Source organism: Silene latifolia, chromosome Y, assembly GCF_048544455.1.
Source record: "Silene latifolia isolate original U9 population chromosome Y, ASM4854445v1, whole genome shotgun sequence".
Classification (NCBI taxonomy): Eukaryota; Viridiplantae; Streptophyta; class Magnoliopsida; order Caryophyllales; family Caryophyllaceae; genus Silene; species Silene latifolia.
Genome location: NC_133538.1, coordinates 270,585,777 through 270,611,382, shown reverse-complemented (window position 1 = coordinate 270,611,382; position 25,606 = coordinate 270,585,777). Strand labels below are relative to the sequence as shown.

General features: G+C 39.2%; 1 protein-coding gene across 1 annotated transcript; it reads left to right on the top strand.

Moving 5' to 3' along the window:
• The first annotated feature begins 24,539 nt into the window (after window positions 1-24,539).
• Window positions 24,540-25,070, top strand: LOC141630653 (uncharacterized). The gene has a single exon (XM_074443430.1). It carries the CDS (start codon window positions 24,540-24,542, stop codon window positions 25,068-25,070), a length of 531 nt encoding a protein of 176 aa, XP_074299531.1.
• Window positions 25,071-25,606: the final 536 nt, after the last annotated feature.

Sequence of the window (25,606 nt, the reverse complement as noted above, 5' to 3'; positions counted from 1 at the left end):
CGATTCCGACTCCGATTCCGACAACGAGGTAAATCATCTAAAGGCCAAGGCTAGAACTTACTCCAAAGAGAAAGTATGTAAGCTTCTTGACCAACTTCTTGATAAGTGTCGGTTTCAAAATGATAACCTTGAGGTAATGCAAAACGAAATTGAGGAAATTGCTCAAGAGAACTTTAATCTTAAAAATGAACTAAAAGCAACAGACAGCGTCACTGTCACCTCTGAGGCCTATGATGAAGTTAAAAGAGTCAACAAGTTAAACAAACATTTGACTAAAGAACTAGAGCGTCTTAGGTTGACCCCCACGGACGTCTCTGACCTTGAAAATGTCAACACTACCTTGGTGATGCCAGTTTCCTCACTAACCAAGGAACGTGATGATCTTTTGAAGTACAACGATGCTCTTGAGAATGAGATCTATGACTTTGTAGTTGAAGTTGTAGACTTAAGAGAAACAGTGTCTAAGACTGTTGCTACTGACAAGGATTTAGACAAGTCTAAAGAAAAGATCGAATGTTTGGAAAATGAAAACAAGTGTCTTAAGGGTGAGGTTGTTTGTCTCAAGAATGAAATAGAAGTCCTCCATGATAGGCTTACTTTCTTTCAAAAAGGTATGCTCGAATGTAGCACTTCTAGGTCTTCTCCTCATCATAGATCCGATGAAATCGTTTATCTAAACAAAATACTTGACGAGATGACATCTAAATATGAAGAGTCCAAAGAAAGAATCATATATCCCGTGTCTAAACTCAACAACCACACCCATGACTTCATTGTTGAGAAAAGATTGTCCATAGAAAGTGTTAACAATGATGAACTCAAGAGGGAAAAAGAAAAGAATTTGCATCTCCTCTCTAGGGTTAAAGACTTGACCAATGAACTTGTTAATGCTAACAACATCACTGAAAAATGGGAAGGAAGTCAAACCGTGTTAAACTTCCTCACGAATCAAACCGAGAGATGTAACAAAACTGCTGGTTTGGGGTTCAAATGGAACAATGTCAGACCGATCATTGCATCCAGAAGCCTAAAACTGATTTTAGAAGGAGAAAATACGTGGGTCTTCCTGAATACATCATTTGCAATTATTGTGGTAACAATGGTCATGTTTTTAATGGGTGTATAAAACGATTTGATGACATTAACAAGAACATCAAAACAATAAAGTAAATATGGATTAGGAAAGATACCATAGGATATGTGGATCACAAAAGGGGACCCAAGTTTGTTTGGGTTCCTAAACTCAAAATCTAATCTTGTGTAGGGCTTGGTGAGAGGCGGCCGCAATTGGTACTTGGATAGTGGATGCTCTCGTCACATGACGGGTGATAGAAGCCAATTCCTCTCACTTAAAGCATACAATGGTGGCACGGTAAGGTTTGGTGACAACAAGAAAGGTGAAGTAATTGGCATTGGAAAGGTTGGTAAGTCACCATTACTTTGTGTCGACAACGTGCGGCTTGTCAAAGGTTTGAAACATAATCTCCTTAGCATTTCTCAACTTTGTGATAAGGGTAATTTTGTAGAATTTAGTGCTAATATGTGTCGAATATTTGATGCCACTACTAATGAACTAATACTCGAAGGAAGACGTGACAAAGATGTTTACTTAACTAATTTGAACTCTCTATCCGGTCACACCATGTCTTGTATGAGTGTAATGAACAATGATCCTTGGTTATGGCATAAAAGGTTTGGTCATGTTAGTACAAAAACTCTTAATACCCTTAAAAGACTTGACTTAGTTGAAGGCATTCCTAATATGAAGTTTGATTTTGATAAAGTATGTGATGAATGTGCTAGAGGTAAACATGTTAGAAGTTCCTTTAAATCCAAAAGAATTATGAGTACATCTCAACCTTTGCAACTTTTACATATCGACTTGTATGGACCAATGAGAACTAGAAGTAGAGGTGGTAGTCGTTATGTGTGTGTCATTGTTGATGATTACTCTAGGTTCGTTTGGGCACTCTTCCTAAGCTCTAAGGATGAGACATTTGATGAGTTTCTAATTTGGTTAAGAAAGATTCAAAATAAACTTGGCTTAAAACTTGTTTCAATGAGAACCGATCATGGAACCGAATTCGAAAACTCATCATTTGGTGCTTATTGTGATGACAATGGTGTAGACCATAACTTCTTGGCTCCTAGAACACCACAACAAAATGGTGTGGTTGAAAGGATGAATAGAACCCTTGAATGAATGGCTAGAACAATGTTATTATCTAGTAAGTTGCCTCAGAACTTTTGGGCCGAAGAGGTAAATACCGCTTGCTACATTCATAATCGTGTCATGATAAGGAGTATATTGAATAAAATTCCCTATGAATCGCTACGTGGAAGAAAACCCAACATTTCATATTTTAGATGTTTTAGAAGCAAATGTTTTGTTCATAACAATGGCAAAAATAACTTGGGCAAGTTCGATCCACGTAGTGATGAAGGAGTATTTATTGGGTACTCCGATCATAGCAAGGCCTATAAAGTTTACAATAAACGAACCTTGTTAATTGAAGAAAGCATCCATGTCATTTTTGATGAATCTAGTGTGCTTGGACAGGTACAAAACGAGAATGATGATGATGATAGTGATGACGATGAGTTTGAGATTGGTCTTGTTCGAAAGGACTTCGTGTTCAAGGATGAAGAAACTCCCAACGCTGAATTGCAACAGACACAGGGACTGTCACCTTCAAAGGATATCAGCAACTCAGGGGGAACACGTAGCACATCTGCTACTTTTTCTTCTCTGGAAGCAACAGACCCAACGACTGTTGCCTCCACCTCCAGAACTGAAGCAACCCAAAACAGTAATGATGAAGATCACTCCAGGCTAGAAGAAACTGTCACTGTGACTGATGCTGCTGAGGGGGAACAAGAAACCATTGTTCCAAAGAAGTGGAAACATCAAAGCTCTCATCCACTTACTAATTTCACAAGTGATCTCAACTCGGGAATTCGAACAAGATCATCCCTCACAATCTCGCTCATCTCAATGAGTATTGTGCCCACAATGTCTTCCTTTCTCAAATTGAACCTTCAAATATAACAGTCGCCTTGACTGATGAAGTCTGGTTGCTTGCTATGCAAGAAGAACTCAATCAATTCAAAAGAAACGGGGTATGGCACTTAGTCCCTAGACCGCCTAATCGTACCGTCATTGGTACTAGGTGGGTCTTTCGCAATAAGCTTGATGACTCGGGAGAAATTGTAAGGAACAAGGCTAGACTAGTGGTGCAAGGTTATAACCAACAAGAGGGTATTGATTACGATGAAATCTATGCACCGGTAGCTAGACTTGAGGCCATACGATTGCTTATAGCTTTTGCGGCTCACAAAGGCATTAAACTCTTCCAAATGGATGTTAAAACCGCTTTCTTAAATGGATATTTGGAAGAAGATGTCTTTGTAGAGCAACCACCGGGTTTTGAGAACAATGACTTGCCTAACCATGTTTTCAAATTAGACAAAGCTCTTTATGGTTTAAAACAAGCACCAAGGTGTTGGTATGATAGATTGTCTAAGTTTCTTATTGAAAATGGTTTTAAAAGAGGCTCCGTTGACAAAACATTGTTCTTAAAGTCACATCAGAATGAACTGTTGGTTGTACAAGTATATGTTGATGACATTATATTTGGTGCAACAAATGAACTCCTTTACTTGTATTTTTCGGAACTAATGAAATCGGAGTTTGAAATGAGCATGATGGGTGAGCTAGGATTTTTCCTTGGGCTCCAAATTAAGCAATCAAAGGATGGAATCATGATCGATCAACAAAAGTATATTAAGGAAATGCTTAAGAAATTTGGGATGACTAATGGTAAGCCTCATGATACACCTATGGTAGCCGGGTCCAAATTGGACAAAGATGAACTCGGTAACAATGTTAGTGATAAGGTGTATAGAGGTATGATAGGCTCACTTCTCTACTTGACCGCAAGTCGTCCCGACATTCTCTTTAGTGTTTGTTTATGTGCTAGGTTCCATGCAAATCCGAAAGAATCACATTTTAAAGCCGTTAAACGAATTCTTCGGTATTTGATTGGAACACAAAATCTTTACTTATGGTATCCCTTACATTGTCCTTTTGATCTCATAGGTTTTCCGGATGCGGACTATGCGGGATGCACGGTGGATAGAAAGAGTACCTCCGGAATTGCAACGTTCTTGGGTCCTTGCTTGACTTCTTGGGGCTCAAAGAAACAAAACACGGTAGCTCTTTCTACGGCCGAAAGTGAGTATGTTAGTGCGGCACATTGTTGTTCTCAACTTCTTTGGGTAAAACAACAACTCTTGTATTTTGGTATTATTTTTGACTCCATTCCCTTAATGTGTGATAATACGAGTGCAATAAATATTTCCAAAAATCCTATTCAACATACTAAAACCAAACATATTGATATTCGTCACCATTTTATTCGTGATCATATGGAAAAAGGACATATTAAACTTATCTTTTGCAAAACCGAAAATCAAATTGCCGATATTTTCACTAAGCCACTTGCAAGAGAACATTTTGAGAAATTTAGACTAGAAATTGGGTTAATTAATTGCTTGTGATTTTTAGTATGAGTTTTACAAATTTCCTTAATTGATTAAATTAAAATTGGATATATGTCATTAAGTATTCTAAGTGCATTGACATCATTTTTAGACAAAAATTGACACCGTATTCGTGAGTCGGTAATCACTCAACCTCATATCTAAATTTACGTTTATAATATACTAGCTTGCGTTTTTATTTCGAGTGATTGAAATTAATTAGTTGGGCCAACTACCTCACTTACCACATTTATTATTTGGGCCACTTTCTTCAAACAACCCACCGAACTCCCACTGTCCACTTATCCCTTTATCTCCCAAATCCACAAACTCCCTCAAATCTCACCTACCCTTAACCCATCATGGTCAAGACCTCTTTCAATACCCCTATACCCGTCAAACCAGTAAACATGACATCCCCATCTGTCACATCTAACCCACCGACAACAACAACTCAAACCATGCGCTCACAAAAAATCTCCCATGCTTTTCCTCCACAAACCTCAACCACAACTCCAACCCCATCACCGAACCCAGATCTACCAAACCCTCATCCAACACCTCTCTCCACTGTCCCACCATCATCGGTCCCATCCGACAACATCCCCATCTCCACCATGGTAGGGCGTCGTACTCGAGGAGGTCGGAAGAAGAGCACTACTGTCCCAAGTTCCTCTTCTGAACCGGTTACGGTGAATGTTGATGATATTGAAGAAACTGAATTCGATTTGAATGAGAATCCAACCAAGTCTGCCGAATCTGATCCGATTCCGGCAAAGAAAAACAACAAAAGAAAAGATAAAGCTTCTTCATCCCAATTACCCCCCATTTCTGAAAGTGTCGAGCAAAGCAACATTGAAAACCCCACTATCAATCCTCCTGTTGAAACACCAAGTGAACCACCATTGAAAAAATCGAAACCTTCAAAGAAGAAATTAGTGTACCTTTCTCCCTCAAATTCGGTTTCCCTAACCTCTAAGTGGGATTTGGCTCTTGTTTGGGATCACCTTGAAAGTCTAGATCTTCCTACCTCCATCTACAAAAACTGTGAGAGGTTGATGAATCCCAAAGCCATCCATTCTCCTCGAGTTTACAGCCAATCTTGGTTCGAGCCTCCCGCCTTTCACACTGTCCGTGACATGATCTTGGCTCAAGGTTGGGAAAAATTGTTGGAAATGCGTGAACCGGTCTTTGTGAGTGAGGTGATTCAATTCTTTGCATCCGTCCGAGTTGACAAATCGGGTGAATTCCTCACGGCTAAGGTGAATGGTAAGCCTCTGAAACTTACTCAATCTGATTTTGCTACCGCCCTTGGTATCCCAACTGGAGGTTATGACAAACTCCCCTCCGAAACCTGGGTTGCTTTACCTTACGCCTCACCCCTCAGCGTTGCTCAAGTGGTGTGTCCTAGAGCAGTCTCTTGTGGTCCAGTTAGCAACACCCAAATACCCCTTCCTCTTCGAATTGTCTTTAACATGTTGTGTCGTTCCATTTACCCTTCGGGTGACCGGGGAAAACTTTCCATAGCCCAACAATATTTAATCTATCACATTGCAACTCACAAGAAGGTGAACTTAGTTGGGTTAATGTTTAAGCGATTTCATCTTATTTCGACCAAACTCCGTAGACCCTCTTCTAGCATGTTACACTTACCTTATGGAATGTGGTTGTCGGTTGTGCTCAAGGCACATGGGGTATTAGTGAGTACTAGCTTGGGGTCACTAGACATGTGTGACATTATGAGTAATGGTCAAATGGGGAAAATGCTTATCAAAGTGGAAAATGATGAATTGATTTATGTGACAATTAAGACGGATCCGGAGGGTGGGTCGTCTAGTAAAGTGAATACGGGTAGTATGCGGGAAGTTCTTCAAGCCGTGGCTGAATTGAGTGCTTGGATTAAGCACGATGCTCATCAAAAGGATTTGGCGATCTCAGCCCTTGCCTCCACCGTGGACCTCATTCGTGGAGAAGTGGACATTATATCCACTCTTGTCTCAACAAAGGAACATGGTGATGATGCTCCATTGGATGATGATCCCTTGGGTAGTGGCTCGGATGGTGATCAAGCTTCCTCCCCTTAGCCTATCCTATCTATCTCGGCCCCTTGACTTTTATCTTTGCCTTTTCTTTTGTCCCACCGTGTTGTGCCATTCTAAGACTATTTTTTTTACTCGTTATTTTGATGCTTGGTGGTGTATCTTAAACTTTATTTAGCCGTGGTGAACTATGGTTAACTTATGTTTAATCCGTATGTTTATGTTGACTTTGTTACCTTGTCACGCTTATATGTGTCTTTTTGTGTTTTCTTGTGGTTATTTGCACTCTAATGCCTTTGACATCCCTATCCGTTTGATGATGTCAAGAGGGGGAAAAGGTAAACTCATGCTCTTAATCTTTTTGCATTTTGATTAACTAATGTCTTGTATAACCTTCTTAGTTTTGAATCTTGTTTTGGGGCAATGTAAAATTGTCATGGCTAGTTTAATTTTAGCTCTTGCCTTAGGTAAGGTAATATTGTCCCTTCTCTCATTTGATCTTGCTTGTTTAAAATCTTGAATTAAGGTGTTTACATTGCTTATACATTCGTTTAGGGCTTGTCATCATCAAAGGGGGAATTTGTTGGGTTCCTTATATTGATGATGACATGCCCATTTGATTTGTGTTATCTTAGTTTACCATTTCAGGATTAATGATTTAATCAAGCATGGATTAAGAAGTGTTGAAGTTGTTAATCATCCCATTGTAGTGAGTCTTAGTGTCATCTAATGTACAAGTGAGAAAGTAGAGTATCTTAGAGTAATAGAAACAGTCAAGACGACTGTTGCTTTCATTAGTAAACAACTGCTTGGATTGTTGCCACAATTCGTAACACTTGAAGCCTTTTTATCTTTCGAAAATCTTTCACGTGTCTCTTATTTTTCAAAGATAAACTTCAGATTTTTATTAGGAGTTGGCCTTCAATAAAGAGTGGTTTGAATAATTATTAATTTCAAAATATTTCCTCTTTATGCAAATTTGACCCTTTGGTCCTTTAAGAAAACAAGAAATGCTTTTTGCCATATTTGTGTAAACTTGTCATCATGTGACTTGTCTTTTCACTCTTTGTTTTCTGAATTTGCATGAGCTTTTAAGGATATCTTTCAAACACTCTTTCTCTATTCTTACCTTTGCAAAAGAACCTTCTTTGGTGAAAGTTTTGAGTGGTTGCTAAAGCTCTTCACATGTGTGGTCTTTGACCCTTCAAAACCCTAGCAACCTCCTCACCCTTTCTCTCTATAAAAGGCGAGCCATCTCCTTCATAAAATCTCAAGACTTCTTTCTGAAATTATTTTCAAGTTTGCAAAATTGTTTTTCAAAGCTTTAAAACCGTGTGTCCTTTGCAAATCTTCTAAGAGTCTTCAAGTTGTTACAGTCGTGGCTACTGTTACTTTAACATACTAAACTCTCTTGCTTAAGAATTGTTGATCTTGTAAAAGTTGTCCATCTCTATTCTTTGCTAAGAATATGTTAGTGAAAACTTGATCCTATAACATTCTAAGTGTGTTAGTAGAGTTTAGGACGGAGTAGTCTTTAACTCTTGGCAACCGGAGTAGGTTGCGAGTTGGCTTGTCATAAGAACGGAGTAGTTCTTGGACTCGCTTTACAACCGGAGTAGGTTGGTGTCTTTTATTGTACGGGTCTTTTAGTTGTCGGAGTAGATCACTAAAAGAAATCAATAAAAAGTAGATTGGACGTAGGCACTTGATTTTCTTGCCGAACCAATTCAAAAATCTCGTGTTCAATTGTCTTACTTTATTTCCGCTGCTCTTTTATTTTTGTTTGTCTTGCTTTGCTTACATTTCAAGTAATGTGATTCATCATATCACACATTTGGTCTGCAGTCTCTATTCCATAAATTGAGACAAATAGATACAGTCCGAACAGTTGTTACTTTCATACTTCAGCAAGCTTTCATTTTAGTACTCGTGTAATCTCGCAATATTACTCGAAGTATTCTATCTTCTCTTTTGTTCTCTTAACTCACTTTAATTAATAAAGTTGTAGTTAAATTTTTAAATAATACCTAATTCACCCCTCCACCTTTTAGGTACTTGAATCCATAAACTCAACATCGTGTTAGATCTTAATTATGATCTCTATGTTCATTTAAGTGAACTCTTGAGATTCAAGATTCTGTAACACCTTGAGATAGAACCCATAAACTTTTGAAGCGGAGTAGCTTTAAGTTTGAGTGCAATCGGAGTAGGTTGGCGAGTTATTTTCATTGTAAGGGGTTTAGTAAGTTTGAGTAAATTTCTAAACAAGCAATAAAATAACGGTTGGACGTAGGCCTGAGAGTAGAGGCTGAACCAATTTTTAAAATGTCGTTTATTTGTTCATTTACTTTTACGTTCTTCCACTTTGCTATTTCTCGCATGTACCTAATCAAATTCTGTGTCACAGTCACCTATATTGTGACATGTAACCCATTGATCTTCTTGTGAACTTACATTCAATTGAGTTTCTCAAGTCTTGTACTTCAATATTCTTTACTTAAGTTAATTAATTAACCAAGTTAAGGATAAAATTTTTAAAAGGTACACCTAATTCAACCTCCCCTCTCTTAGGTGTTTATCGTTCTTAACTCTTCATTACTGTTGTGTTAACAGGTTCAAATACCCTGGCTTGGAGCGACTGATGGAGTTAGACATGACAACCATGTCATTTGTCTCAGAGTTCGTTGCTTGGGCATGGAGAGTGGAGACTATGGACTATGCTGCATGTTAGAATGTCTATATAAATAGAAAAGCATACTTTTACAGAAACAGTTCAGTTCAAATTTCCCTGGCGATAAATTCTTTATCTATCAAAAATCCCTTTTTCCATTCCTCTGTTACCCCGCCATTAATAGGAGCTATTAATGGGAGCATCTTATTCACTGGGTTAATGTTGGCGTTTTTTTTTCATGATTGTTTATACCTGTCGGGCTGTCATCCTACGCATCTGTTTCAGGCATGTTCATTTCAAAAGCCTGTTTGCCCTTTATCTGCTTTGTCATAATGTGCACATTGTAGGATGTTTAATCAGTTTCACTTTTTCTCTTTCAGTTTGTATATACTTCGTAGTAACTTACTTAATTCTTCAATTTCAGCTTTTCCCCGAGTATAGATTTGGATGGATTCTATCGGGGTTTAAGGAGTCTATCTCAGCGGAACTTGGTTAGTATCATATATTCATGTGTATAACTATATAACTTATATTTCGTCACTACCTAACTGGGCTGCTACTCCTGTGATGACATCAAGATTTCGTTTTCAGTTTGTGGTTTACCTCATTACACTTATGTTCCTTGAATTGATTACATTTCACTTACTCTTAGTTGGTGTACGTTTATTTATCAAGTTTCAAGCTGGATTAGTCTATATAATCTAGTAAATGGGCTAGCCAGATAACATTTATCCGAACCCACCCTTGATTAAATTTCTTTTATTAAGATAAGCATCGCGATTGTATCATTTTTCGATACTAAGGATAAATAAGCATAGTAGCATACGAATAAGGGTTCATTCCATGCTATTCTGTAGGAGTTACATGTTTATTTTCATATTTCATGCTTTGAGTAACAACTTTCATCATCTTGTTTTGACAATCTCTTAAATCTGATTTCGAAGAATGCCTTTCTTTTCTTCTGCTGTTGCGCCTCGGGCGAGCCGCGAGGTGCGTGGATTACAAGCATGAGATAAGGGCTCATCCCCATGTCTATCTTTAGAGTTTCATCACTTTCATGTTTATTGTTGAACTATTTTCATTTTTTGTCCATAAAGCAGGATGGTTGAAATGAAAAAGTGCTATAGGGTTTTTATGCGATAAAGATATGCTCAAAGGATTAAAGGGAAAATTTTATCGCATGGCGATTAGGCCTGCCTTACTTTACGACTTCAAGTGTTGGGCCGTGAAACATTGTCACATTCAAAAGATGAGGGTGGCGGAGATGCGTACGTTGAGGTGGATGTGCGGCCATACAAGGAAAGATCGATTAAGTAATGAGTTGATTAGGGAAAAGGTGAAAGTGGCGCAAATAGAGGACAAGATGATGGAAAACCGACTAAGATGGTTTGGCCATGTGAGAAGGAGACCTATGGACGCACCCGTTAGGAGGCTGGAGACTTGGGGAACAGAAAAGGTTGCTAGGGGTAGATGGAGACCAAAACAGACATGGCTGAGAGTCATATAGCACGATATGAGATTTCTCGGACTTGATTTAGGAATGGTGACGGAGAGGGCACAATGGAGGGTAATGATACATGTGGATTTTTAGTATTTGACGTTATTTGATATTGTAAATGATTGAATCCCTGACGGTTTCATTCTATTCACTCGGAACATATAGTATAGTACATTAGGGTTACATACTATGAGAACGCAATATAAACGATATCTACGATATACAAAAATACAATAATAAAATAAATATTTACACAATATCTTTATTTAACCCTAATGTGTAAATATTGTCTAAATATTTTATTGTTGTTGATACTGTCGTTTCGTACCAAAAATAAATACCTAAGTACAGCTAACTAATAGCTAGCAGCAAGTAGGGTCGATCTCCACAGGGAGGCAAGGTTGCTATCTATCTGTCTAATTTGGTCTGTCAGGGTGTCACAGAAATGGGGGTTTTGTATTGATTTAACTAACTAGGGACTAAAGCGAGGGAAATAAATAAGAGAAATTAACAGCAAGAGAGAAGGGAGTATGCTAGGAGTCGGTCCACCGTGGCAGCTATCAGATCTCATACTATCGGGAATACTAAGGCGATTAGACTATTGATAAGAAGAGCTATGGTCGTCACCTTTCGGTCCTTAAACCGCCCTAGAGCGTAAACAGCTTAACTTTCGCCCTCACTGCAATACCCTATTGTAATTAAGCAAGCCTTCCCTTCCAATCTTTCGATCTAGGTCGGGGTTAACTAAAATATGGGTCTCCCCGCATGCATTCATTCGACCGGATAACAATTAAATTGCCTAATACAATTCTATCGCAAGACTAATCTATTTAATACAATTAAAGCATTGCTACCACGGCTTCCCTAATCCTAACATACTAGGGGGAATTAGCTACTCATGGAAATAAGGGAAACAAACTTAAAGGAAATAAACATTAAAAGGAGAGAAGGGAAGAAAGAATTACTGAATTAAAGAGATCCGGAAAATGAACAAAAGTAACAGTAGAAAGAGTAGCAATGTGTTCGAACCAGAGAGAAAGGGAGAGTATATGATCCTTGGATGATTGGATGATTACAAATGACATCCCTAACTCCTATTTATAAGAAATTAGGAGTAGGATTAAACCTAATTAACGAATTAAAGCTTAAAAAGCCCAAATTTCAAAGATAATCCACTCGATCGAGTAGAGAAATCACTCGATCGAGCAAACTCGAGAAAAAATTTCGATCGACCATGTATAGTGCTCGATCGACTGATTACACATAAGGGACTGGTCGATCGACTAAGGAAGCAACTCGATCGACTATTTATTGCACCTAAAACCACTCGATCGAGTAATAAATCACTCGACCAGGTGGGTCTTGACTTCAGCAGCTACAATTCTCGTTAGTTTGACTTTGACTTGTCCTTTTAGCTCCCGAAACACCTTCACGCATCCCAAGACAGCTATAATTCCCGCTCCAAATCTACTCTTTCTTCAAATGCATGCTAAACGGACGGTAATTGGCTTGATTTCCGCTACTTTCTGGTTCATTCCTGCAAATAAGACAAAATAACCCAAAGTAGCATATTCGGGGCATTTCGTAGCGTAAAACCACGATAAAAGCATAGAAATACGTGCATAGAATAGGCTAAAAAGACTACATAAAATGCACGTATCAAATCTCCCCAAACCAAACCTTTACTCGTCCCCGAGTAAACTAAAATGCAACTAAAGGAACGGAAAAAGATAACTCAGAGCCAGCTACAAATGCCCACTTAAGCCAATTTAATACAAGCAAACTAACACTTATAGCAAAACAGTCAAATGCAAACGAGTTATAGGATGTTTATAAATAAAGCTGAACCGTCGACCTTGCAAGACCTTTAATAATGGACTCTCACGGGTCACTCTTTCTCTCATGAAGCAAAGGCAAGCATATATATGTAAGAGAGGAAGAAAAATAGTCGCTCACCTAGACTACGACCCACATAAACATGCATGCAACTCATATGATAGACAATTCTAGCTACCAAACGTACATTCCAACCAAACGAGGTCCTGTCACAGCCGAGGGCTTACAAAAATATGGTAAAGTGAGGCAATGGGTAAGAAAAGGCAAAACAATTATGGGAATGTGGAGGTATAGGTGATCAAGCTAGTACCTAAACAAAACCATATATCAACATCCGATTCTTAAGCAATTATGGGATTAAGCACATGCCCTTCATTTGGCATAAAATCTCACCAAACCAAACTAGAAACACTCCTCATATGAAATAAGATAGAACATAGGAGCAGAAACCGTCAACTAACAACTTCTTTTTTTTTTCCTTCTTTCTTTTTCTATTTTTTTTTTCATTTTTCTTCTTTCTCATTCCTTTCGGTTTCTTCTTTTTTTTCGAATTCTTTTTTCTTTTTTTTTTTTCGATTCTTTTTTCTTTCATCATCCTCTCTTTCTTCATAGATTACCAACTCCGATTCAATAGAATATGCGCCAATATTTGATGCAATGAAATTTATACCGCAAAACAACAATCTAAACTAGCTTGACAAGGCAGGCTAAATTTGGATGTAGCTAAAGGGTCAACTGGCAAATTTGGCTAATGTGGAGTTAAATGGGTAAAAATGAAAGAAAGGGAATGTAAGCACCTCCCTGCATGTGACACCAACCACTAACCCGAATGTATGACGGCAAAAAGCAATTGAATTTCATATATGTGCAAATTGATGATACATGTTATGCAAGGAGTATACTCACAATCCTACATGAAACTGGTCATAAATGACACCAGTTTATAAGGCTCTAATCCTTAGAATATATAAGTAGGTTGCCAAAATTTCAGGTCAAGTCTATTCGTTCAGCTAAATTTAAACATAAACTCGTAGATTATGCAATCAGACAAAGCTAAAAGATAACAGTTTAATGCAAGGCTTAAGCAAAAAGACAAATTGCAGTGCAATATCATCATGGAAATCTACCGTTCCGACTCAACCTATATGCTAAATTAAACGTGAAATTTTTTTGAATTTTTATGGAATTTTTGGATTTTATGAAAATAAACAATGATGCAAACATAAATTAAATGTGATAACTGAAATGCAATAAAAAAAATATGCAGACACAGATATGGATGCATAACCTCCCCAAACCAAACCGTACAATGCCCTCATTGTACCAAAACATGGAAAGGAAATGCAAACTGAAAGGAGAAAGAGAGTAAATACGGAAATACTCACAAAATGCGCGAATAAGGGAACCTCCCCAAACCGACCATGAACATGGGAGGTTGCTAAGGGCCCGGAAAACCGTCTCAGGAAGCTAATCCAAGTCAAAAACACTCGATATCCGTCCAATAGTGGTCGATCGAGTGAGTGGGCATCCAAGAACAGCTCGATCGAAAAGAAACTAGGTCGATCGAGTGGTTTTCTTTCTGCAGGTGGTCGATCGAGTGGAGTATCTGCTCGATCGAGAGGATTTGGCAGCACAAGTACTCGATCGAGTACTTCTCATCGTATTTCCTGCAAAAACGCAATGTAAACAGCCCGTAAACTAACTAGACAAGTAAACTGAGATAGTCTATGGTATAAAACCATTTATTACAACTGAAAGTAAATAAAAATGTAAAATTAAAATCGCCGGGTTGCCTCCCGGGTAGCGCTAGCTTCAGTCAGGTCCCAGCTCGACCTTCTTTTTCTTCGAGCCACTCAAATTAGTCACAATCAAAACAAACAAAGCGCGCAAAAATCTCAAATAGTCGCGCATGTGCTACACAACAAAGATAAGTAGCACCAAAGTGGAATACAGAAATAGGAAATGAAATTATGTAAGCATTTAAGTCTAACAAATTTCCTATGTGAGCTCTTAAATTTATCCACAAAATAAAGGAGCGCGGGAGCAATTGTCAATATATGGGGGTTCCGATTCAGATTAACAGTTTTGAGATGATAAGGACGGTGAAAATTCTTTAAATTAATCGACCATATGAGAGGAGGTATAACTTTAAAAGAAACAGCGCGAGTCAAACGAGGCAAAATACTATTAGAACAAACAATAATAAAATTATCGTTTACTACCTCAGATCGGTCGCTCTCAATGACGGAATCATGGGTAAAAGAGCTTATTACCTCTTCCGTGCTAGGAGCAATTACCGTCTCAACTGCTTCTTCATCAACCTCCTCAATGGAATCCATCCCGTAAATCGCAGCTTCAAGTGTATCCGACTCGGCTGTGAATAGGGGAGGTTTACCGTAACCTTCATCATCGTCAGACTCGTCATCCAAATCAAACCAAAATGACGAACCAAAGCTCCCAATGGCCAGACTACTCGATCGAGAAGAATTTTCATTCGATCGAGTAGTTTCCTCCTGATTTCCACTCGATCGAGTGGAATGTTCACTCGATCGAGCAGTCTCTCCTGGAAAATCACTCGATCGACTAATATAAGTCACTCGATCGAGTGATTCCTCCTGTACAGCGCTGAAATCCTCGCGTGGGGCAGTGAAATATGATAGAAACTCGTCGTCCGAGTCATAAAAGTCATCCTCAGCATTGGGCAACACGGTTTTTTCATGGGAAAAACCGTTCTCAGCAAGGTATACCTCTTCCTGGTTGCCAATTATCCGACTCACCGTTAATCGAGCAAGTTTAGACTCCACTCAATGATTTGAGCATCCGCACGTCTATCACTCTCTTGCCTCACTCGATCATAATTCTGTATTTGAGATGCAAGTATCTCCATTAAATACCTCAGCTCTGCAACCTCTTCTTCTTGTATCTCAGCTGCTAACTGAGCAATGTAAGTTTCGAGCTTTTCAAGTCGCGAAGAAGTGCGTCTATCATGATCTTGCCTCTCTCGGTCACGATCTTGCAATTGAGATGCAAGTGTCTGCAGTAAGGATTTCAGCTCCGCAATCTCCTCTTCTTGTATATCAGGAGGATCTTGTTGCGGTGGCCATTGATAGGGTGGATGTGGCGGCACAACTACAAACGCATTGTGCTCGCAGAACCACATCTCCGTAGCATCACCGGCACTGTTCCATATAATGGGACATCGGTGATGGGTCAAAGGTACTCAAGCCTTCCCTTTGACGGTCTTTCACCTAGAACTGTCTAGGTAGTACCTGTAAGGCCTATCAAAACAAAGACTCAAGGAAAAAGATCAGAACGGCCTCAAGGGAAAAATCCCCTGAGGCTAAAAACAGATAAAATTTAAACAAATAAATAAATAGATTGCCTCCCCGGCAACGGCGCCAAAATTTGATACTGTCGTTTCGTACCAAAAATAAATACCTAAGTACAGCTAACTAATAGCTAGCAGCAAGTAGGGTCGATCTCCACAGGGAGGCAAGGTTGCTATCTATCTGTCTAATTTGGTCTGTCAGGGTGTCACAGAAATGGGGGTTTTGTATTGATTTAACTAACTAGGGACTAAAGCGAGGGAAATAAATAAGAGAAATTAACAGCAAGAGAGAAGGGAGTATGCTAGGAGTCGGTCCACCGTGGCAGCTATCAGATCTCATACTATCGGGAATACTAAGGCGATTAGACTATTGATAAGAAGAGCTATGGTCGTCACCTTTCGGTCCTTAAACCGCCCTAGAGCGTAAACAGCTTAACTTTCGCCCTCACTGCAATACCCTATTGTAATTAAGCAAGCCTTCCCTTCCAATCTTTCGATCTAGGTCGGGGTTAACTATAATTATGGGTCTCCTGCATGCATTCATTCGACCGGATAACAATTAAATTGCCTAATACAATTCTATCGCAAGACTAATCTATTTAATACAATTAAAGCATTGCTACCACGGCTTCCCTAATCCTAACATACTAGGGGGAATTAGCTACTCATGGAAATAAGGGAAACAAACTTAAAGGAAATAAACATTAAAAGGAGAGAAGGGAAGAAAGAATTACTGAATTAAAGAGATCCGGAAAATGAACAAAAGTAACAGTAGAAAGAGTAGCAATGTATTCGAACCAGAGAGAAAGGGAGAGTATATGATCCTTGGATGATTGGATGATTACAAATGACATCCCTAACTCCTATTTATAAGAAATTAGGAGTAGGATTAAACCTAATTAACGAATTAAAGCTTAAAAAGCCCAGCCCGCAGCATAATCCACTCGATCGAGTAGAGAAATCACTCGATCGAGCAAACTCAACTTGAAAATGCGATCGATCGACCATGTATAGTGCTCGATCGATTATTACATATAAGGGACTGGTCGATCGACTAAGGAAGCAACTCGATCGACTATTTATCGCACCTAAAACCACTCGATCGAGTAATAAATCACTCGACCAGGTGGGTCTTGACTTCAGCAGCTACAATTCTCGTTAGTTTGACTTTGACTTGTCCTTTTAGCTCCCGAAACACCTTCACGCATCCCAAGACAGCTATAATTCCCGCTCCAAATCTACTCTTTCTTCAAATGCATGCTAAACGGACGGTAATTGGCTTGATTTCCGCTACTTTCTGGTTCATTCCTGCAAATAAGACAAAATAACCCAAAGTAGCATATTCGGGGCATTTCGTAGCGTAAAACCACGATAAAAGCATAGAAATACGTGCATAGAATAGGCTAAAAAGACTACATAAAATGCACGTATCAGTTGTATTTTTTATATCGTAGATATCGTTTATATTGCGTTATCATTGTATGTAACCCTAATGTACTATACTATATGTTCCGAGTGAATAGAATGAAACCGTCAGGGATTCAATCATTTACATGGTATCAAGAGTCTAGGTTTTTTTTTTTTTTTTTTTTTTTTTTTTCTGCCGCCATTTTCATCTCCTTCTCTATCTCTTTTGAGCTTCGGCCATGACGAAGGACGGTGAAAATTCCGCCACACCAAATGCAACCGGTAAGCCCGGATTGCATCCCGTTTATTCCGTCACCAACATTCTTCACAAAGTTCGAATGCTTAATGGCGTTAAAATTACGTATTCATCTTGGGTGAAGTTATTTACCCACCATGAGCGCGGATACAAAGTGTAACAACACATTGACGGCACTCGTCCACCTGCCAAAGCCGACCCCACCTATGCCGACTGGTGCGAAATCGACGCACACGTACTTCAATGGATCTACGGATCAATTTCCGAGGACCTTCTGGTTCGTATCTTGGAAACGGCTTCAACCGCCTACGAGGCCTAGACCCGTCTAATTAAGAATCACTTTCATAACAATAAGGGGGCCCGGGCTGCAGCGTTGGAGCAAGACTTTACGAACCTCTCGCTCAACAAATGCTCTTCGCTTGACGAGTATTGCCAGAAAATCAAGGATGTTGGCTCCCAACATTCTGATGTTGGAAGCAAGGTTGATGACTAACGCTTGGTACTTCAATTAGTCCGTGGTTTACCGAACGAATACGATACGGTTGGTGCATACATAAATCAAACACTACCCGACTTCGACACGTCTCGGAGCATGCTCCAATCGGAGGAGCGCCATCGTAATGTGCGCCTAGACAATTCCTCTGCTAATTCCGCTACTGCTCTGGCTGCACCGGCTGCATCACCTCTCTCACACTCCGAGGGCGAAGGGTCCAATTCCACAACCAATGGAAACACATCTCGCAAAAATGGTGGTGGTGGTGGAAATTGGAACAAGAACAAGTCGGGTTACAAGGGTAAAGGGAAAGGTGGCGGCTGGAACAATCAGAACCGTGGTGGAGGCAACTCCGGGGGTGCTCGACTTGTCTCTCAAACGGGGGTCGCGGCATCTCCGTCTCAGTTTTGGCCCATGCCTATGCAGTTGGCTGTACCACCCTTCCCGTATCCGGCCCAGCAGGGATGGGTCAATCCATGGCAGGCACAACCTCGTGGCCCACAAGCTCCTCCACGCTTCCACACCGCATCACCAAACCGGAGCCCAGCGTATGGTCAGGCTTATGTTGCTCCTACTGAAGGTTTTGAGCCGTCACAATTAGGCCAGGCTTTCCAAGCGATGACACTCTATCAACCCGAGGACAACACTTATTACATGGACACATGCGCCTCTTCTCATTTGACGTCCGAGTCAAGTACGCTGTCTCCTCCTTTTAATAAGAGCAATATTTGGTCTATTTATGTCGGTAATGGTAAGTCAATTGTGGTCCATGGATCGGGTCACGACACCATCACTACCTCCAAACCGTAAATTTGCTCTAAAAGATGTCCTATATACCCCACACATTATTAAGAATTTGATATCCGTCCGACAATTCATGAAGGATAATAATTTGACTGTCGAATTTGAGCCTAATGGTTTTTCTGTGAAGGATATACGGACTGGGACAATACTAATGAGGAGCAATAGCACCGGTACTCTTTATCCCGGGTCAGCTACGTCAACAAAAGAGCTGCCCCAAGTGTGTCTTGCTGAGTCGTCCTCCGATCTATGGCATTCACGCCTGGGTCATTCGGGTCTTAACATCATTGATAATCTTCGCTCTAAAAATATTATTGTGTGTAATAAGGAGCGTCGCTCCAAACTTTTCCACGCTTGTGAAATTGGCAAGCACAAACGTTTACCTTTTTCTGATTCCAATTCGTTTCCATAATGCCATTTGATATTATACACTGTGATTTGTGGATATCCCCTATCCTAAGCAAAAGCGGTTTTAAATACTACATTATCTTAATCGATAATTATTCCCAATATGTGTCGGTTTACCCGCTTAAATTTAAGTCTGAAGCGTTTTCTAAATTTTTAGAATTTCGCAATTACATTCGGACACAATTTGAAAAAGAACTCAAAAGCTTTCAATGTGACATGGGACGTGAATTTGACAACTCGGCCTTCCATCAATTTGCCATACAAAACGGCCTCCAATTCCGTTTTTCATGCCCTCACACTTCCTCCCAAAATGGAAAGGCCGAACGCATGATTCACCGACTAAATGAAATAACCCTCCACACGGCCATATATCTCCATAACATTCTCCCTTCCAGTCTTCTTCATTTTTGTTCCCTTACTTCCGCTCTCTTCCTCCGTCAACCTACTTACCACCACCTCCGTGTCTTCGGGTATCTATGTTACCCCAACTTGTCAGCCATGCGTCATCGCAAATTAGAAAACCACTCCACTAGGCTTGTCTTCCTCGGCTATTCCCCTAAATATCGAGGTTACCGGTGTCTCGATCTTGCTACTGGAAAAATAATATTGTCCCGGCATGTGACCTTCGATGAACATGTTTTTCCCTTTGCCTCGACCTTTAACCCACAACCTTCATCATACACGTTCCTCGAACCCGACCAACCACCTCACCTCGCCGCCCAGTTCGCTTATCCCCCACACCACAACCCATCCCCTCCCTCGACACCACGCACTACCCCTCACCAATCCCCACCAAACACCCCCCACCAACACCTCGACACCACGCACTACCCCTCACACATCCCCACAAAACAACCCCCTCACCCACACCCCTCCTTCACCTCCACGAAACAGCCTAGCCACCCACCTCTCCAACTCCCCCTCCACCACCACCACCCCCACCACCTCGCCCAACCTATAAAATGGCTACCCGCCTGCAACATGACATTACCAAAACAATTGACCACCTTAAACTCATCGCCAAACCACGACCCTGCCCTCTCTCTCGTCCCTAAATCACCCACCGAGGCCCTTCCTGACCCCAATGTGCGAGCCGCCATGAATGCCGAGTACAAAGCATAAACAACTCTGTTTGTTTATGCATGACCCACGCGAAAGCCATTTGCATTTCATGAAACGGGTTCTCCGTTACAGTAAAGGCACTCTGACATCGGCCTCACCCTCTCTGTTTCTACGTCGCACACGCTTACTGCATATTCAGATGCCGACTGGGCCGGGTGTCCAGATTCACCACGTTCGACCTCTTGGCACTATGTTTTTCTTGGTGATAATCTGATTTCCTGGTCATCCAAACGCCAGGCTACTCACTACTGTATCCAAGTCTAGTGACGAGGATGAATACCGTGGGGTTGCTAATGCATTCGCGGAAATTAGTTGGCTTCGTAATATACTACTTGATCTTCGACTGCCTATCCGTCACGCCACACTTGTCTACTGTGACAATGTCTCCACTGTTTATCTCTCCGGTAATCCCGTTAAACACCAGTGCACCAAACATATTGAGATTGATATTCATTTTGTTAGAAAACAGGTAAAGCTCGGGAAGGTGCGCGCCCTTCATGTGCCATCGTTATATCAGCACGTTGATATCTTCACTAAAGGGCTACCGCGCCAACTCTTTCAGCAATTTCGGGCCAGTCTTTGCGTCCGAGCATCTCCCGCTTCGACTGCGGGGGGTGTATTAGTAAATAAAGATACTGTGTAAATATTTTATTGTTGTATTTTTGTATATCGTAGATATCGTTTATATTGCGTTCTCATTGTATGTAACCCCAATGTACTATACTATATATTCCCAGTGAATAGAATAAAACCATCAGAGATTCAATCATTTATAGATATATTTAATGTTTTTTATTTAATTTTTAAAATTTATTTGTTTCTTTTCTGATTTACTACACCTTGTTACCAACAACTTTCTTATATATTAATACTTGGTTCACTTTTAAGGTATTCCAGACCCTTAAGTTTTATTTCGGTCTTCAAAATCGTTTTAATCTTTATTCTCGATTTAAATTCTAAATTTTTATAAAAGAAATCCGGACTTCGATTTTAAAACCTATAAGTTTACTTGGCTTTCGTATTATATTTCACTCCCCTATTGTTTTTCACTTTTTCTTTTTTGTTTTTCGCATTTTTGAGGTGTGCGTTCACCCATGAACGGTTCTAAAGGATGATTCATGTCAGCCGACCCCAAATAATTTTGGGATTAAGGCTCTAATGTTGTTGTTGTTGTTGTTGTTATTTTCAATTTTTGTATCAAGCTCCAAAGAGATTGTCATTCTTTGATTACACATTCAATCATCATCTTGTTTTGACATGCTTTTAAATGTGGTTCTGATTAATGTCTTTAGCTTCTTTTTTTTTTTCCTTTTTTTTATGTGCCTTGGGGAAAGGGGCGGGGGTATGTCCTGATTTTTGTAACACACTCGCAAAACATGTATCATAATTTTTCAATTGAATTTGAAAAAAGCATGACGGTTAGTAAATCATTTTTGTTAGGAATTTGTGCTTTAAATTTGTGTCAAAGACGGACTAAATTAAGGTAAGACAAGATGCAGTCGTAACACGGGCGAGTCAATCTTATTCATTCACAGGTCGCATGAATTACTGTAACAAGAAGCTTGTTTTGGTCATGTACACCGTGAGTCAGCGTGCATTGCTTTATGTTTCTCGGAAAATTAGTGGGTGTGGACCCCACTTAGTTTTTCCTAGTACGTAATTTTCCGTGGGTATGCTTGAGATTAGGAAATTAATTATTTAATTTCTATTAGTTTATTCTTTATTAGTCTAGATATTTTATCTTGGATGGAATAAATATATAAAGACCCAAGTTTTATTTTAGGTTAATTAAGAGAGAAATTTGAGAGCACAATAAAGAGGGTCGATTTTTGAGGTTCCTTCTAAAGAAGAAAACTCAATTTGTTCCGGGCTCTATTATTGATGTTCGTCTGTCTTTGAAATCGAAGGAGTTTGTTTAGATCTTTGTAGGCCTCAAGATTATTTTTCATTCGTCTTATTGGGGTAGTGTCTTTTATTCCTTTGAGACTACTATATTTATTGGTAGAATAGGGTATACTTTTGCCTCATATTGAGCGCGTGTGTACTGGTCTACTGTTGTACTATTTTCTACACTATAGTGAAATTTGATCTCCTCGCAGGGTGGACGTAGCCAGTTATTTTACTTGTGAACCACGTAAATCTTTGTGTCAATTTTATTTACATTCGTTATTTATGGTTCTTATCACCTTATCAATTATCTATTTGGGTAACGGGACGCCTCTGTTATAACAATTGACACTAGAGCTAAGGTTCTGATTTGGGATCTGCTTCCGCGTTTGTTGTGTTTTAGGCGTTATTTGGGTTTTTAGATTTTCAGGTGAAAAGATGTCGGGAACGAATGTTTTGAATGTTGATAAGTTCACTGGGAGAAATAGTTTTGGACTGTAGCAGTTAAAGATGAGACCTTTGCTTTGACAGCAAGGCGTCTGGTCTGTTATCTCTAAGGCAAAGTCAGCAGGTAATTCGTCTGATGCAGCAAAGACAGATGCAGTGGTAGTCTTGGAGGAGAAGGCTCATTCTTTAATTCTGTTATGTTTATATGATGATGTTATGGTTGAGGTTGTCGATGAGGAAACTGCTATAGGTTTGTGGTTGAAGTTGGAATCTTTGTATATGACAAAGAGTCTAACCAACAAGTTGCTTCTTAAGCAGCGTTTGTTTAGTCTTCGTATGCAAGAAGGTACGTCTCTCAAGGACCATTTAGACCGTCTTAACTCTATTTTACTTGATCTACATAATTTAGATGTTAAGGTAGATAATGAGGATACCGCCTTAATTTTGTTAGTTTCTTTGCCAAATTCGTTTCAGACTTTTATGGAGTCGCTTATTGTTGGTAAAGATTCTTTGACCCTAGAGGAGGTGAGGTCACTGCTTCACACTAGGGATTTGCGCCGAGTAGCGTCGGGTGGTGTTGTAGATAGTAGTCCTGTAGGTCTTGTTGTTAATTCGGAGGATTCTAGCAAGGGTAAAGCCAAGTCTAAGGTGTTAGGTTCATATACCTCTTATTAGACTCTTCTAATAGTGAACTAATTAACTTCTTAATTTTTGTTCTTTAGATCTAGTGCATGCATAACAAAATGAGAGATTAATAAGGAAAAACAATGTCCCTTACATTGTTGCATGGCTCGAAAAATGGGCACAAATAAGGTCACCTTCCTTATTTGTTCTTGAACTTAAATGTAATGGATGATCCTCCAAAATCCCAATGTAGAGATCCTTCTCTTGATTGCACCCAAAACAAGTCCCTTAAACTATTATATTAATTAACTAGATTAATATAGTAGTGTTATAAAATATGTATAGTGGATGACCATGATACCCTTACATCCCCAACCATTGTATCTATTCCCAACCGTTGTAACTTTCCGTCTCCTTATCCTTTAGGAACCATTGTTACCTTTCACCAAGAGGTATCTTTGTAATCTATATATATGTATTACATGTACATGGATGAAAATATATACAACAACAATACTCACTTTCTCTTATATTGTTTTCTCTCTTTAATCTTCTCTTATCAAAGTAGAATTATAATACGTTATCAGCACAATTCTCTATTCAAGATCAATAACACATTTGGGAGAATCATCAAATTTAGGTTTGTTGCGAACTTATAGTTTTTCGCCTTTGATTTCGATTTTCGATCCTTGCTTAACAAATCTACCAAATTAATTTGTAAGTTTTCTATCTATACTAAATTTATATTATTGTGATTATGACACAAGTTTTTACAAATTCACTTGTATATATATTCTTCTGTTCACATAATCTTTGCATGTACATAATCATACATATAACCATAGTTAAACTCTTCAATGATAAATAATTGATATTAAAGATAATGATAACTTGCATTATGAGACTCCATTTGCATATTACACAATTTGTTTGATAAATTTGTTGATTTTCATGTTACACATCTATATACTATATTCATTCATACATAATTAATTTAATATATTTGGTCTACTGTATACTTTGTATACAGGTTACCGCTAACATTGGTGTTTACTATGCACTTTGTGTATAGATTACTCAAGAAAACTTTTTTTTTTTTTTTTTGTTTTGTTTTTTTTTTTTATTTCATGATCTTTTTCATGACCTAATTTAAATTATTATATTGTTAATAGTGAAAATCATGTCAAACCTTGCAAAACTTGAATTTGCGTCCCTTGAAATTTCGGGAAAGAATTATTTACCTTGGGCGTTAGATGCTGAAATACACCTAGATGCAAAAGGGCTTGGTGAGACGATAAAAGATGGAAATAAAGCAACATGTCAAGATAAGGCTAATGCTATGATATTTGTTCGCCGTCACTTCCACGAGGGTCTTAAAAATGAATATTTGACTATTAAAGACCCACAAATCTTTTGGAGCAATCTAAAGGAAAGGTATGATCACCAAAACACCGTCATATTGCCAAACGCTCGCTATGATTGGATGCATTTGAGATTGCAAGATTTCAAATCTGTCAGTGAATATAATTCAGCCATATTCAAAATTACTTCTCAATTGAAGTTATGTGGCGAGAAAGTCACAGATATGGATATGTTAGAAAAAACATATTCTACTTTTCACGCTAATAATATTGTCCTGCAGACACAATATCGTGAAAAGGGTTTTAAGAAATATTCTGAATTAATATCTTGTTTGTTGGTGGCTGAGTAAAATAATGAGCTTTTGATGAAAAATCATGAATCACGTCCTACTGGTTCTACCCCATTGCCAGAAGCAAATATTATGTCCTATAATGAAAAGGGGAATTATAGAGACCATGCCAGCAGCAGTGGTCAAGGTCGTGGCCGTGGACAATGGCGTGGCCGTGGGCGTGGACGTAGATTAGGTGGTCGTAATGGAGGTCGTGGAGGTTATTTCAAAAAGACACATTCCCACCTGCAATAGAACCGAAAAGATAATACGGGTGAGAAAGATAAAAGCGAAATTGTGACCAATATATGTTATCGTTGTGGTGCAAAAGGGCATTGGTCACGCGTTTGTCGCACACCCAAACACCTTGTTGATCTTTATCTTCAATCAGTAAAGCAGAAAAGAAAGAATACCGAAACAAATATGGTGATTGAAGATGGCGAAGGTGACTTTGATTCAGGCGATACAACTCACCTAGAAGTGGATGATTTCTTCCCGACCCCCGAAGGGAATTAGATAATAATTATGAACTTTTAAGAATATCAAATTATCTGTAT